At 36.9% G+C, this 17,058-nt stretch overlaps 2 protein-coding genes and 1 pseudogene across 2 annotated transcripts; 1 reads left to right on the forward strand and 2 right to left on the reverse strand.

The window, feature by feature from the left end:
- Positions 1 to 444: 444 nt before the first annotated feature.
- Positions 445 to 1,768, reverse strand: LOC143534594 (uncharacterized; annotated as a pseudogene).
- A 5,125-nt stretch (positions 1,769 to 6,893) lies between these two features.
- On the forward strand, positions 6,894 to 7,514 carry LOC143534634 (uncharacterized). Its single transcript, XM_077029077.1, has one exon. The coding sequence runs from the start codon at positions 6,894 to 6,896 to the stop codon at positions 7,512 to 7,514; it is 621 nt and encodes a 206-aa protein (XP_076885192.1).
- A 690-nt stretch (positions 7,515 to 8,204) lies between these two features.
- Positions 8,205 to 16,026, reverse strand: LOC143534595 (RNA polymerase II transcriptional coactivator KELP-like). Its single transcript, XM_077029049.1, has 3 exons — positions 15,592 to 16,026; positions 9,319 to 9,424; positions 8,205 to 8,621 (listed from the first exon to the last, which is right to left on the reverse strand). The coding sequence occupies exons 1-3, from the start codon at positions 15,940 to 15,942 to the stop codon at positions 8,527 to 8,529; spliced, it is 552 nt and encodes a 183-aa protein (XP_076885164.1). The 5' UTR covers positions 15,943 to 16,026; the 3' UTR covers positions 8,205 to 8,526.
- Positions 16,027 to 17,058: the final 1,032 nt, after the last annotated feature.

The following is a 17,058-nucleotide window of genomic DNA, read 5'->3' on the forward strand; positions in this document are numbered from 1 at the left end:
AAAAACAGCTCTAAATAATGAATTTGGGACTCAAACTTTTAAGACTAATCTTTCTTTTCTCTTTAATCAATAAATACTTGAATGTTAGACAATTTAGCCTACACAATGTAAAATCCATAAATTCAATAGCAATGATAAGGTTTTTTTATATATTAAAAGGTTTGATTCAGTTTGATTTTATGGTTAAGTTCGGTTTTCTAGTTTATAGTATATGCAAAACCTAAACAGAATCGGAAATAATGTTTCTGAAAAAACATAGAATAAACCGTTGGTTTTGGGCAAGGTTTGGTTATTTCCGGATCGGTTTCTTTTGTTCCATGCATACCCTTAAACAACAACCTATTACCTTTTTATGTATCATACAATTGTTCTTCAATGGGAAAATTTGAAATAACTATTTCATTTACAAACGTATATCTTATTATTCTTCTATATTAAAAATCAAACCAAACCAAAGCAAACCATATAGGCTCAAACAATATTACAATGTCGAATCAGCCATGCTCCAAGACGACCACGGTCTGATCAAATCATGAACACATAGGGCAATACATTAGCCCGTTTTCATTACATTCGGAACACCTTTCTTTCTCTTTTTTACCATCCACCGCGATCTTACAACTCCCCCCACATTCCAAACACGGCACAAACCTTGCACCACCGCACCCTTCACACGCTTGTCTTCCAACCTCCCTTTCAATTCCAACCCGACTCAATATCCTTCTGAGTCGACCCGTCTCGTTTAGCCCCACAATCTCATCTACTCCCCCAATATACCTACCCTTCACAAACATCCTTGGCACGGTCACCGAGTCACCAAGCAACTCTTTCAACTGCGATCGAAACTCACTGTGTAACGATATGTCTCTCTCTTCATACAAAAACCCATGGAGCTCCATAATAGACCTAATCTGGTTACAATCCTCATAGGTCCTTCTAACCCCACCCAATGATGTCAAATATATAACCACTTTTTTAGACCCGCCAGGCGGGCAGATTTCGGGGTAATCCTCAAGTGGGTCCCGCTTCATCCAAAGCGGAGGTAAACCTTGTTTTTCTCTCTCCTCTTTATCTCGTAATAAAAACGGGTTATCTTTCAAAGATTTGTACCCTTCTGGCACCGGGGGCGGTATACCTCCGCCCCCTGACACGGATTTGGTACCCGGGTCAGTCCGTTTCAATTGGATATTTCCCAATTCGTTATACGACTCGGTTTTTTTCAATACGGGTTTGGTTTACTTGTCGTTTTCGTATTGTTTTCGAGTTCTTCAAGCGTGTGGAACGAGAAGCTCTTGCGTTTCATCTTTTTCTCGGGCTCGGGCTCTTGTGGCGTGGGCCCGGGTGGTGGACGAGGTGTCGGGTTGTTTAAGGTGGGCTTCAAGTGTTCTAAATCTTTTTTCACTTCATCCCATGGTTTTGGGACATCTTCATCATTGTCAAGTGTTTCAAGTATTGGAACTGGCAAGTGGCTAGGCAGTTTTTCGACCACCACGGGTTTTTCAACTTCTTGTTCTTCGACGGCTAGCCATGGTTCTTTGATGGCGTTGATGTCGAATACAGTGAAGCTAGTGGCGGATGGACGATAAACGTCTATGGTTCCGGCTTCTACGTGTTTAGATGATGCACAACCCATGGTTGGTTGAATGCAGGGTACGTTTCGGATGTTGTGGAAATGGGATTAACAATTAACAGGACATGTGTAGTAGTAGTAATAATAATAATAATAATAATATTTTTGTGGCTTAGATGGTTTAAGCCTTAAGGTTTATCCTTTGGGCTTTGTGGTGTGTGAGTTTTGATTAGAGGTGCACAAATCGGGTATTTAAAAAACCCGGAACCGGGTAGGAACCGGTTCCGGGTATGGTCAACAAAAGTCAAACCCGGTTCGGTTCCGGAACCGGTTCCGGGTATAGTCGGGTATTTGACCGGGTTTTGACCGGTTCCTCCGGGTTTTTTTCGGGTTTTTGACCGGTTCCTCCGGGTTTTTTCCACCGGTTCCGGGTCGGTTCCGGTTCCGGAACCGGCTCCGAGGAGAAATCCTATACCCGGTCAGGAACCGGTTCCGGGTATGGGTTAGAACCGGTTCCGGGTCGGTTCCACCGGTTCGGTTCCGGAACCGGTTATTTTGTGCACGTCTAGATTTGATTGTATGTGTCACGGTCACGATATTCGGGTTGTTTTTATTGTGGATTGTAAGGTCACAACGTGCTTCTTTATGTGCCTTTAATTTTGTTTCGTCTTATTTGATCATTGAAAATGAGCTTCAAACTATTTGAGTTTTAATATTTTTAATATTTATTATCCTTTTCAAATAAAATGTTTATACTAATCGAAGAATAATGAAAACCCCGTTAGGAGGTATAATGTATTATTAACCAAATATATATAAGAGTACAATGAGATAAATACACTAAAACATAATTAAATACAATCTTCTAACTATGGTAACACTATAATAATAAAACTCCAATAATATATTTTATAATATTCTCTAATGATCATGTTTACACGCAACCACTGAAGCTCCAATATCACTTGTGTCAATCCAAGCTGGTCCATAATTCATCCTTAGACCATGTGTTACGGAGGAATTACATAGTGCAAAAAGTATTGTCATACGGACGGAGAAATATTCATTAACTTTTTCTTTAAAAACGCGTAATGATTTGACTAAAAACACATATTTAATCTTTTTTTATGAAAATGTGAATGAGATGATTTGATTGGTTGGAATGGGCCAGGCCCCACACCCTTGTGGCCTTTTCTATTGGCGTTGATAACATGGTAACGCCCAAAAGGACTCTATACCCTTTGGCGCCCTCTTTTCAACTTAGTGTAATGGTTTACTATACAAAAGTAGGGTGAAGTGATGGGTAGTGAAACGGAACCCATCACCTCTCCATCACATATGGTCGTGTGTGTATATGTATTGTATAAGAGTGTAGAAGAGGATGAAATCATGTTAAAACTGTATGTTGGGTTAACCCCGTTCGATAAAGGCTAGTTAAAGACGTATTCCGGCCCGGCCCATAGGGGTGGCGAGGTGGTCGACGGCCACAGGCCCGACACCCCGTTAGGCCCGAAATATATATTTTTTTAAATTATATTTATTTTTATTAAACACAACAAGTATATTTAATGTTTAAACTTAATTACATGACTACTACCTTGGTCTAGTGGCAAAGGGGTATTACTCTCAACCACGAGGTTATGGGTTCAAGTCTCATTTGAGACATGTTTAATCTTATTTCTATACAAATGTTTTTACACAACCCAAATTATAACTAAATAAACCTATATAAAAATTTAATTGTTTAAACCAACAAAATACTCATTTTAGTTAAGGCCAAAAAAATTTCCCCTTCGGCTCAAATTTTTATTTTTGCTTTCTCGAAGCCGGGCCTGGACGTATTCTACTACAATTAATTACTATATAAGGCATTAAGGCTTATGATATAGGCAAATCATCTAATTTTTGAAACGAAAATTACAAAGATAAAAGGGAGTGGGCCATCTCGGAACATGTCCGCGCGTATCCCCCAACAACTACAGTATAGGTTAGAAACTTTATATGTTGAGATTTATTTTTCTTTTCACTTATAAATATATTCATAATTTTTACTATTTTTCTACACACTATTTTACAACCAATCCTAAATTATTTTTCTCCAAAACATCACTTTATGAAGCAACCAATTCTCGAACTGAGAATTAGGAGAAGGCCACGAACATGAAGCTATGAAGAAGAAGTAACGTTAGCAAATGTTTGGATCCATATTTCTGACAACTTGAACCCATGAACCAACCAGTGTTAGGTTTTTTGGCCACCAGCTTGCATATAGTATGTATAAGAGGGGATCAAACGATCGTACCGTGTACCAAGTGAGCTCAAAATGACAGAAAATTAATGACTCATGATAACGACATGTTTGAAGTGAAAATGAAAGTTAAAAGCCGAAGAAATTAATAATAGCATTCTTTTAATATATTTTAATGAATAATGTATTGTTTAACTATTTATGTATATTAAAATGAAATCTATGCATGCAATTTTATTTACTTTTTTATATTTAAATTTATTATTCGTTAGTTATTTTAATTAAAATTAAAATTTTTTAGAATGATTAAAAGGAGTGGCGCCACTCTTTAAGATAGTCTAGAGTAGTTTAGGATAAAATTAAAAATCTTAAAATAGTTTAAAAAGCTTAAAGTTGCTTCCCTCCCACTCATCATGCAATTCTCTCTTCTCTATATCATCCTCACACCGTTTTTTTCTGTTACATCCCAAAACCGTTTTCAATTAACTAATTCAACTAAATATTATTAAAATTAAATTAAAAATAGTATATGTTGTTAAATTACATAGGTCTGGGATGTGATAGAGATGACTATTGAAGAATTTGTGAGATGATTTGATGATGGAAAAGGCTATTAATTACATGGTTTTGGTGTGATGGAGAAGACTATTTCAGTATTTTGATACATTCACAAAAGAATAGAAATTAATTTTGATACACTTTAAAACTTTTTTTTTACCTGTAGTAGAATAAGAATAAAAATGTTTGAGCATCAATTTTTTAAAAAAAGGGTATTTTGTCAATCATGAATTACCACACATGTTACATGTATGGTATTTCCTGTTTATTAGTGTAAAACTCTAAACGAATTCCACATCAATCGTGGCTAGAACAAATAGTTATGCATCTTTCAAATGAAATATCGAACCTCAAATATTATTATTGCATCTTTCATGCAACGCATTCAAGAAATCATTCAAGAAATTTTAAAATTTCTACCAACGATATAGATTTAAATAGGTAGGGTAGTCGTTTAAATATTAATAATTTAGATTTATTTATTACTTTGTAGGTATTAAGGACATAATTATGTGAATATTAAATGGTATTAAAGACTAATAATAATTTTCTTATAATTTATAGCATCCAGTGGCTATGTTAATTACTCATGATAGGGTATCCGTGTCTGACACAAACGTGTTAACCTGACACAATGCGACATGAGTTTTAACAGGCTTAAGTTTGAGCTTAATAGATTTTGTGTCTCAAACAAGTCAACATATTTAAGGTATGTTTAAATTTGTGTCATAACAGGTTAAAGACATGTTAACTTGTTAGTAACTTGTTTAGATTTTTAATTTTAAAAAATTAGCATACAATTCTAAAGTCCTAAACCTAAAGTCATACTTACATAATATGGCGTTTCACTACTAGGTGTCAGAACCCAATATTATGTTTTAAATGGACACTATGATATGCTTCTATGGGTTTTTTTTTCTTTGTTTCAATTATGTTATGGATTTGTACTTTTTATTTCAAACATGTTATGAATTATGTAGTAATTAAGACTTTAATGTTGTTCTTGAAACCTTTTGTTTCATTATATGTATTATATTCATTGTGTCTTTATATAAGTCCATTGACAGATCTTAACATGTTAACATGTTAGCAAACATGTTAATGTTCGTGTTTGAAGAAATAATGACATTATTAGTTATTGTGTTGTGTTTGTGTTTAATATCACATGTCATCATATTTTGCGTATCGTGTCTGACATATAACAACCCGATTTCATTATTACAATTATTTCTAGAAAAAACGGTATCAATGTTAAATTTCTCAAAAACACTATTTAATATCCAAAATGTCAAAAAAATAATGCATCCACTCTTTTATCGGTTAAAAACATTTACTAGAAGAAATTAACCACGTTTTTGGCTCTAGCTCTTTGCCAAGCATGTGTTTCAATAAAGTTGCTGCTCTATAAAACAAAGAACCTTTTTAAAATTTTTTAAAATACATCAATTGTTTGTTTGGGTGAGGTGGAGCGGGTTTAATTTTTAATATATATGCATATACGAATTTGATTGGTCGCTGAAAAATTATAAGGTTTCTAATATGTATTATTGATTCATCACATGTGGTCTAGTGGTAGAAAATCTTGGGCTTTTTAGTGGAGACTCAAGTTCGATCCTTACTTGTGTCATTTTGGGTGGATATTAACAATGAAGATTTGAGCTAGGCCTTGTATATAAGGTTGTCAGTTCGGATTCCGAAGCCACCCGGGTTTTCGTCCCACCATGTGTTACGCTAAAAAGTTATACTCTTGTGACAGCACACACTATATCATTTTTGCGAAAATAGAGGAACGGCGGTTAATTTTTATTAAAATACCACAAGTTACACCAAATTTTATATGATCAAATATGGTGTAACATAAATATTTTAAGGAGCAGATGCATGAACAAACCGAGTTTATCTTTCAGATTAATTTCATGTCTAGATATTATACTTGTTTTAGTCTTATATTTACATGTGAGCCATCTAACTTCTCTATGTTCGAATAAAGCAAATTATTAATTTATTACCTATTTAAACCAAGATTCAAAAATGATACTCTACTTTTACATTCCCTCCTCTAACCCTATATAAAACATATGAATATGGCCAGAATTATGTGTATTATAATATTTTTAAAAGAAAACTTTCTACTTCTTTTCCAAATACAAGACTAAAACAAGTATAAAAAATGAAAAGCAATAAAAATATCAAATGTGATCATTTTATATCAATTTTTTTATAACCATGTCCCATATGGTTAATGTCATTTAAAATAATAAAAAATAATAATTGTATTTAATTACCCATCTGCAGCTACCTTAATTTAATTGAACATGTTACTGTCTTGGATCACTTGAGTTTGATGCTTTCCCAACGGTATTGTTTCATAATTGCATGATTAATTCAAATTTAAAAAAAACATTGGTTGTCTATGTTTTGTTTTTTATCTCAATCCAACTTCAAACATGTCATATATATATGCACACATAACATAACACCATTTGCATATTCATGATATAGCATAAAGAATTAGAGATGGGCAATTGTGCTTTCAAAGGATTTGATACATGTCTCGACCCGATCCGAGTCATGACACCCTCGGGTCGTGTACTAGAGTTCAACTCCCCGATACTTGTCTCGGAAGTCATTGCCGACTTCCCAAAACACGGGATTTTTAAGAAAGATCAGTTGTTATCGCCATTATCCCACCATGAGCCACTTCTCGGTGGTCAATTCTACTATCTATTTCCTCTAGCGTCAGAGGAACCGAGTGAACATGAACCCGTTAGAGTATCGGGTGTTAGTGAAGTCGAGCCTGTCAGAGTGTCTACAAGTACAGTGGCATTGCAACTCGTGACGAAGAATTTATCAGACGGGTCGGGGTTTGAAGTGTTACCGCCACCTAGAAAGGGAGTATGGAAGGTGAAACTAGTGATAAATACGAAACAGTTGGAGGAGATATTGTCTGAGGAAGGTAACACCGAGGCGTTGATTGAGCAGATGCGGGTGGCAGCAACTAGCTCGGTGAAGGTCGGGCATCGTTGGAGCCAGAGTTTCTGGAGGGTGAACTTGAAGCCGATTTTTCGTAGCGACGTGAGTAGCACGGTGGTTGATGATAGTTCATCACCAAGGTCAGTTACTCCAATGTTGAAGTAGCAAATAAGTTTTGTAGCAACATGGAAAGGAACTCCTTATTCCAATTTTATGTAATTTTTATTATATACTTGTATTTCAACCATATGAGCTTGTTATGAATTTGGATGAGCTAATATTTTTAGCTTATTTACAAATGAGTCGATTCGAGTTACATTTGAGAAATGCCAGAAATCGACTAGAGTGTATGTTAATTGTTAAATCTAAAGAACTTTTAACTCATATTGTAAAAAGTAAACTGCGGTTTTCGTCCATGTGGTTTGTCCACATCTGCAGTTTTAGTCCAATAGTTTTAAATTTGTGATTTTCGTCCATGTGGTTTCATTTTACTTGCAATTAAACCCAAATTCACTAACTCTGCTAAGTCTGATCGTTAAACTCATCAGCATGCTCCTCACGTGGGGGCAGTTTGTCATTTTTCTCTCCAAATACAACCCAACCCCTCACGTGTGGGGGCTAATTGGGGTTTATTTTGGGAGAAAAGGGACGAAACGGCCCCTCACGTGATGGGCACGCTGATAGGTTTAATGAGTAAACTTAGCGGGGTTAGTGAATTCGGGTTTAATTGCAAGTAAAATGAAACCACATGGTTAAAAATCACAAATTTAAAACTATCGGACTAAAATTGCATATTTGGACAAATCAGAGGGACGAAAACCGTTGTTTACTCTATTGTAAAAAAACAAAATGTATTTAAGAAGTGTTTTGGTCAACCCAAATGCATACCAAGCCAATAATCACTCATTTTAACCGGTTAACCAATGCATCAGATGCACCATGTATCCATCTGATTTTGCAGCAACATATATGCCATGAAATTAACATTTCCACCATTAAAATTGCGAAAATATTAAGTTTGCATTATACTAACTATCACATGTTGCCAACAATGGATGAGAATCATAAGGACCAGTCAGAAAAGAAAACATGGTACGTTACAGACTTACAGATAAGGTTTAGTTTAAAAGACTAGGATGCCGTCGATGTTCAAGTTGCAGACTAACGATCAAAAGGTTTAGTTCATCCTTCCTTCCAATTTCTTGATGGCCTTCTCTATTGCAGGTACATTCTTGCTGAAGTTTGCCCACTGCTCAGGAGTCAAACTGATACCTAAACACACCAACCAAACAGAAGATCTCACAATAATGAACAGATCACAACAAATGTATGAAAAGAATTTTAATAAGTTAAAAGCAGTTTTGACCATAAAATAACTTTAAACCAAACTGGTCGGGTTGGTGTTGCCAGGTACGGTTTAGTGGTTTGAACTAGTACGTTTTAAAATTCAAACTCTTTAGTTTGTATTTAAATTTAAAAAATGATAAAGATGACGTAAATATATTATACATATGCTTAGCTGCGTATTCCAAAAATGAATAAATAAATATAAAGGTAAACGGCTGATAACTATAGATGATTATCAATTAACCTCCTATAATAACAAAGGTACCTTAAGACTCCTGTTATACCTTAGCTAGTCCATGAACATCATTGTTACCATTTTCATGCTGATACAGACATGAAAAACTTGGAAACACAGAAACAGTCTTAAAAGACAACTTAATCCAATTCTAATGTAAGACCAAGTGGTGCATCGGTTAGTATGAAACTATGAATATAAATCTTTTTTCATACCCTTTCACTTAAGGTAAATGAGGTGAATAGCAAGCCACTCATACATGCAGCATATTGTTTATGTATAAAAAATAACATTAATCGATTATCGGTCTATCCAGAAATCAACCAGATTGGCATATCTAACATCATTACCAACTGAGCATTCAAATTTTGAAACATTAATAAATACCTTTAGAGCTCGGAAGCTCTTTGCCGTCTCTTTTGTAGTACTCCCTTATTGACACCAAACTTTTGCCTCTGAATTCAGTAAGAGTCACCCTCCTTTTATCAGAAAGCTGCAACAAACAGTAACACAAAATGAACAAAATTAAAACTCAACATATCATAGTTACAGCATAAGTTATAGAGCATAAGTACATCAACAGATAAATTTGATGATGCAATCGAGACAAATTCAACCTATATGAATATTATAGACCAACAAAGTTACCAGTATCGACTAGGAGCCGATTAATCCCAAATTAATCGCTAGTCGGTACCCCCACCGACTTGTTGCGAATAATCGCTGTTTGGGCAACTCGGTCAAAATTGAATAAAATTCGGTATATATATGTATGTTTGAAAAACTAATAAATACAATTAACAACTTTGGAGCCACAATAACCCTATTGGGCCACTTGGTGGCACCTTATTGGTTTGTGCCGTGTTTTTTTCCATTCCAGTCCGTAACGAAAGCTATAATTGGTAATTGTTAATTGTATTAACTGAATAATCTGTATACAATAGGAGGCCCTATATATATATAGGACATATATTACATCTAATATAAGAAACAATCAATTACATATATAACACAAATCTCTGTCTAATATTCCCCCTCAAGCTAATGACGGGGAGCAACTTTTAGCTTGGATCTGAGAAGTAGAAATCGTTGTAAGGATAGGGGTTTTGTAAACACGTCTGCGATTTGATCATCTGTCTTGATAAACTGTATTGAGAGCTTTTTTTGAGCGACCCTTTCTCTAACAAAATGAAAGTCAATCTCCACGTGTTTTGTGCGCGCATGAAAAACGGGATTGGCTGATAGATAAGTGGCGCCGAGATTATCACACCACAAGATAGGTGGCAATGTCATAGAAATGTGAAGCTCCTTTAGAAGTGCTTCAAGCCATGTTAACTCAGCAACAGTGTCTGCTAGGGCTTTGTATTCGGATTCTGTAGATGACCGAGAGACAGTTTGTTATTTACGAGCACGCCATGAAATAAGATTGGACCCAAGGTAGATGGCATATCCCCCCGTGGATCGACGGTCATCGAGAGAGCCAGCCCAATCTGCATCGGAAAAGGCTGTGAGAGACCGTTTGTGAGCATCAGTGTAAGCATGAACAACAAGAGCTGACTTTTGTTGAATCAACAAACCAAGATTAGATGTTCCTTGAAGATACCGAAGAATTCTTTTGACCGCAGACCAATGATTTTCTGTAGGGGAGTGCATAAATTGACAAACTTGGTTGACCGCAAAGGTTATTTCAGGTCTGGTAAGAGTTAGGTACTGTAAAGCCCCAACTGTTTGTCTAAATTTCACTGGATTGTCAAACTGAGGGCTATCTCCGAGAGCTAAATTAGAGTTAGGGACCATAGGCGAGTCAACAGGTTTTGACTGAGAGAGACCTGCTTTTTGAATGATGTCAGCAATATATTTTTTCTGTGAGAGAAGCAAGTCATTGCCTTTGAAAATTACCTCAATGCCCAAAAAGTATGACAACCGACCCATGTCTTGGATCGCAAAAGTAGTGCTCAACCATTGAATGATGTGGTCAATGAGTCGGGAATTGTTGCCGGTGAGAATTATGTCATCCACATAAACAAGCATATATAGTAAGTGACCATTATGGGAATAAATAAACAGTGAAGGATCTGTTCTAGACCCGTGAAACCCAAGTTGTAACAAGACTCCCGAAAGACGATTGAACCAGGCCCTAGGAGCTTGTTTGACGCCGTACAAGGACTTATGAAGCAGACACACATGATTTGGCTTTTGAGGATCGATAAAGCCTTGTGGTTGTCGTAAGTACACGGTTTCCTTGAGATCACCGTGAAGAAAAGCGTTTTGAACATCTAATTGGCGAAGAGACCATTTCCTTGTAACGGCAAGCGACAGAACCACACGAACCGTGGTGGATTTTACCACCGGACTAAATGTCTCATGATAATCAATTCCCGGCTATTGGTTAAAACCTTTCGCCACTAAACGGGCATTGTAACGTTTTATATTCCCATTTTCATCATGTTTCAGCCTGTATACCCACTTACAATCAACAACATTAGCATTAGGAACTGGATGTACTAAAGTCCATGTACCGTTTCTCAGTAAGGCTTTGAATTCCTCTGTCATGGCAGCACGCCATTGAGGACTTTTGTTAGCAATGGCAAAGGTGGATGGTTCAGTTGAGGAAGAGTGAGTGGAAGTGTGAAAAGCAGAAGCATTGTAGGAAGTCCGTTGCTTAGGATTTTGTCTTAGATTTGGAGGGCGTGTACGTTGTTGGGTGTCGGTTGTGGTGGGGATTGAAGGGGATTCTGTTTGGACAGAAGGTTGAGTTGATGATGGAAAGGATGTGGTAGTAGATGGGGCTGTTTGAGCAGAATTTTGGTAAGTCTGGTAGGCTGGAACTGTGGGTTGAGTAGCCATAGTAGAGCTGCGCTGATAGGTGGCAACAGGTGGGGCTGTTGGTGGGGAGTTGTCTGGTTGGGGCGAGGTAGTGGGTGTTTGGACAACATTGGTTCGGGCTGAGGGTGATGATGGTTGAGGTGAGTTGGTAGTTGGTTCAGTTTGGGTGGGAGTTGATGAGTGATGATGTTGGTCGTTTGTAGAAGATGATGGTTGTTCATGTGTTGTAGGAAAAGGATAGGATGAAAAGTAAGGATCTGGAGAGGGTGGGGTAGGTGTAGGAGAAGATGCTCGAAGGAAAGGAAAATGTGTTTCATAAAATCATACATGTCGAGCGATGTATATACGATTTGTGGTAGGATCAAGACATTGATATCCGTGATGTGAAGGACTATACCCAAGGAAGATACATGGTAATGAACGGAAATCCATTTTGTGTGGATTGTATGGACGAAGATGAGGAAAACATTGGCACCCAAAAACACGTAAAAATGAAAGATCGGGTTTACGATTGAGAAGATGCTCAAATGGAGAGATATGGGACGAGGTACGAGAAGGCATGCGGTTTATCAGGTATGTGGCAGTTTCAAAAGCAAAGTTCCAAAAACGCATTGGAACACCCAATTGTGCTAAGAGTGTGAGGCCGGTTTCGACCACATGGCGGTGTCGTCTCTCAACAAAGCCATTTTGTTCGCTTGTATGAGGACATGAGAGACGATGTAGAATTCCAAGTGTTGTAAAGAAAGAAGACAAGTTTCGAAATTCCCCACCCCAATCTGTTTGAACTTATTTAAGTTGTGTTTTGAATTGTCTTTCAGTCATTATGTGAAATTGTTTAAAGGTGCTAAATACATTAGAATTTTGTTTAATGGGAAATATCCACATATATCTAGTGTAATGATCAACACAAAGTAAAAAATAGCAATGACCATAAAAGGAAGTAACAGGAGCAGGTCCCCAAACATCACAAAAAACCAAATCCAACACATGGGTACTTTTATAATTTGAAGAAGATAAATGCAGTTTTGAAGACTTTCCCATGGGACATGAGTTACAAAAAGGAAATGTAGAATTATTGCTAACAGGAACACAATTCTTTGAAATCATGGATTGTAAAAGTTGCAAGTGAGGATGTCCAAGTCTTTGGTGCCAAGTTGTAGGAGAAGCTCGAACAGTAGAAAAAGCAACATTTGAGACATGATGAATCTTTGGTAGATGAAAGGAGTAGAGACCATCTTTACTTGGACCCATGAGGAGGATAGTTCTCGTAACCGTATCCTTCACACAAAAAAATGTAGAGTGAAACTCAAAAAAGACATTATTATCTTGACAAAAACGTTGTACTGAAAGAAGATTTCGTTTAATTTGTGGAACGTGTAGGATGTTATTAATAGAAAGGGTTTTATTTGGTGAATTAAAGGCGGTGGAGGCAATATGAAGAATAGGTAAACTGTTGCCATTACCAACAAGAAGGGAATCCTTACCAAAGTAAGGCTCAAAATTGTCAAAGCCAGTGAGATCAGGTGCTGCATGACTGTTTGCTCCGGTGTGAGGCAGCCATGATGATGATGCTTGTGAGCGATGATCAGCAAAGTTCGCTTGTGGAGCGTTTCGTGGTGGACGAATTGTTGCTGGATCACGATTTGGGCACATAGATGGAACGTGCATAATGCCACACCTGTTGCAAGAACCATAGAGGGTATTGTTGCAAGAACCATAGACGGTATTCTGATTAGACGCCCAAGCAAATCTGGAATTGTTACCTGATGAGGAGCCCGTGTTCCGGTTGTTGATATAGTTTCCTCCCGTGTTCCGGTTGTTGTTATAGTTGCCTCGTCCACGTCGGTTGTTGTTATATGAACCACGGTCACGGTTGGACTGTCCACGAGCACTGTTATAGGCCTGATTTTGCTGTTGTGCAGGTTGCACATTGAAACCTAACTGTGTCATCAGTTGTTGAAGTGATTGTACTGTTTCAGGCGGGAGTTGAAGGCTGTTCTGCGAAGCTGAGTCACGGCTGGTTGTAGCCATGAAAGCTTGGGTAACAACAGGAAGAGTGGGATCAACCTTCTTTGTCATGTATTCATGATCAGCGAGTAGCCCAGGTAATTCCAACAAGGTAACAGGAGGGTGTCGGCCAACAAGGGTGGGCTTCAAGTTGTTGTATTTTGTCTGAAGGCCTGAAATAATCAGCATAACGACATCTTTTTATTGCATAGCTTCACCAATGTTTGCTAATGCATCATTATATTCTTGGGCTCGTGTGATATAAACAGCTGATGATTCATCAGGTTGCATCTCCATCTTGAGGAGTTGGGTTTTCAGTGTGTACTCTCGAGAAGATGTATGTGGTGCGTAAGCACATTCCAAAGAAAGCCATAGGTCACGAGAAGTATCACCTTGTACATGCTTAAAGGAGGCTTCAAAGATCGTTGACAGCAAGAGCATGCGAACGTGGGCATCATTGGAAACCCATGTTGGGTAGTCAGGGTTCGGTTGTTGTGTGGGTGGCTCTGGATCTTTGCCAGACGAGGAAGAATTAGCAGTGATGGTTTGGGATGGACATGGAAGAGAACCATCAATGTAAACATACAGGCCGTTGGTGATGAGAAAAGGTTTGATCATGGTTTTCCAATATCCATAATTGGTGGGACTTAGGGTAAACCCGAACTTGTGAGAGTTGTGGTTGGTTTTCTCCACTGTGATGAAGGAGATGATGGCCATTGTTAAGAGGTTTGGAAGAACAGGAAAAAAAAAAAAAGAGAGGCGTCTGTTAGGGTTGAATGATCGGTGGCTGTGATACCATATAATTGGTAATAGTTAATTGTATTAACTGAATAATCTGTATACAATAGGAGGCCCTATATATATAGGACATATATTACATCTAATATTAGAAACAATCAATTACATATATAACACAAATCTCTGTCTAATAAAAGCTGACCGAATTCCAAATTTTTTTATTTCTTTTGTTTTGTTTTAATTCCGATGCCATGATGAACGTGACGGAAACCGACCAAATTCGCGTAGAAACACCGCCTTTTGTTTTAGTTCCAATACCGTAACGAAGGCAACGATAATCGAACGAGTTTGCGCAAACTCACCACCTCCATGCCCGGGATCGAAAAACATCAGGTTTTACCAACGCTCAAGTTTTATCGACCGACACTTGGTTCACCTCAAGTTTTATAATTGTTTTGTTTTATTTTTGGTTTTATTTCGGTACAATAACGCATGTAACCGAATCCGACTGAATTCGGGTCGACTTATCGCCCGGATTTTACCAACCTGCCCTGGAGCAACCCGCATGGTAAAACACTAGTTACATAAAAATTACGATATGATTACTCACTAGTCGCTACCCCACCGTCGTAGGGGTGCAAACGAGCCGATCTTAATCGAGCCCGAGCTAGAGCCTAAATGTAAGCTCGTTTATTAAACGGGCCCGAGCTTCACTTATCGAGCTCAAGCCGGTTCGCAAGCCTAAACAAGCCTGGCATTTATATGATTTTTTATTATATATATTTAATAATTATTAATTAATATATATAATGTGGTGAACAACTAAAAATAACTAAATAATATATATAATTAAAAGTAACATAAATTATGACTGAAAAAAAATATATAAAAACTAATTAATAAATAGTAAATGAGCCGAGCCCGAGCCGTGAGTGGAGCTCAAGCTTTGCAAATAGAGCTCGAAACGAGCCGAGCTCAAGTTCGAGCTCCGTTTGCACCCCCACCGCCCGAGTTCTACAACACTCACTTACCAGTTACCACTATACAAATGTTATGAAAATAAAAATTAGGGTTTAAAAACAAACTTACTCTGCAGATGATGAGATCTCCTTCGTCATCAAACTCCTGAGCACCTTTCGTCTTATTATTATTATTATTATTCTTCTCATCCTCACTCTCTTCTTCTTCTGGTTCGGCTTCTTCTTCATTATTATTACTAATAGTATTATTAACATCAGCGTCTGCTTTAGCCTGGCGTTCTTCAAGGTAGTTCTGGACGATGTTACGGACAAATTTCTTCCTGGAAGGCTCATTTAAATCGATGCCGATGAGGTCCGAAGCTGACTTACGGACTTGGAATTCGGTGGTGGAGTCCATGTCTGAATTGTTCAACACCTCCAGGACTGCTTCCTTAATATCCTTTGCTAATTCAGTATCCATTTTGATTATGATTAGGTTTCAGTAGACGTCTGAATGCCTGAAACTTAAACCGATCTGACTCACACTTGACGGCAAATAATAATAATAATATGAAGAAGAAGAAGATATTTGGGGAAAGCGTTTGAAAACAAACTTTAAATTGGTTTTGTTTATTTTTAGAAATTGGGTTTTCACACCTAAAACCTAACAATAATATAGAACTCTACATTTAGTTATTTTGATAAACTTTATATTTTTTAAAGTATAATATTAGTTAAGGGGTGTGTGAGATTAGTTATTTTTATCAATTTATAACTTATTAACTTTTTTAAAAAGTAATAAGATGTTTGAAAATTTTTTTATTATAAAAGAAAAAGTTAGTAAGTTACACTTTTATAACTTATTGAAAAATTATAAAAAGGTAAAATTAAAATAAAGAATTCCAAATACTAGTTTGAATAGGGCCCCTCCAGGCTCCAGCCCTCCCCACCTTGTATGCGGCGTAATGGATTATTTGAGTAACTTTACCAATATGACATGACTAGTCCCTGACACTTATCTGATGATAGTAACTATAAATATTAATTATCAGATTAAGATTTCTATTTAGGTACATCTAATAGAGAATAAAAAGAGTTTTCATAACGCGTCATCATTATTAATCATTAGGATTAGGATTGGTCATAAAAGTTATAAATATAGAATTTTCATAAGAACACCATCTGATGTTTCTCTCTAAAATCATCCATCAAATTAAGATACCATAACAGGAATCAACGCGGCTTCATCACAAATATAATCAACACACATTACTAATGGGTCCTTGAAACCACTAAAGAATGACCATATAAGCTTTAAAAACATCAAAAATCTCTTATTAGAGATAATCTTACATTGTTTACTATGTAGGGAGTGTCTTAGTTGTCTAGGAGATGATACAATTTAATGTGAAATGAAGTAATGCTACATATTTATTCACATTGAAGTTTAATAAAAATGAACTTAAAACACACCGGAAAACACATCCAACTATCAAATCAGATTTTCATTCGTATTCAAAGTACAATAACACTCCAGTCTCTAGTGATATATTTTTCACAAATATCAATACTACATTGGTTGAGTTACGGGCTTTCA

This window comes from Bidens hawaiensis, unplaced genomic scaffold (genome assembly GCF_021521415.1).
Source record: "Bidens hawaiensis isolate Kalapana, Puna unplaced genomic scaffold, B.hawaiensis_p1.1 tig00010251_1, whole genome shotgun sequence".
NCBI classification, from domain to species: domain Eukaryota; kingdom Viridiplantae; phylum Streptophyta; class Magnoliopsida; order Asterales; family Asteraceae; genus Bidens; species Bidens hawaiensis.

Excerpts from the sequence above, each read along its gene's own strand:
- LOC143534634 (XM_077029077.1), top strand. The coding sequence starts at position 6,894 with ATGGGCAATTGTGCTTTCAAAGGATTTGATACATGTCTCGACCCGATC.
- LOC143534595 (XM_077029049.1), bottom strand. The coding sequence starts at position 15,942 with ATGGATACTGAATTAGCAAAGGATATTAAGGAAGCAGTCCTGGAGGTG. Across the intron at positions 9,425-15,591 it reads GAGATCTCATCATCTGCAGA|CTTTCTGATAAAAGGAGGGT; the intron begins GTAAGTTTGTTT and ends TGTTTGTTGCAG. Across the intron at positions 8,622-9,318 it reads AGAGCTTCCGAGCTCTAAAG|GTATCAGTTTGACTCCTGAG; the intron begins GTATTTATTAAT and ends TGGTGTGTTTAG.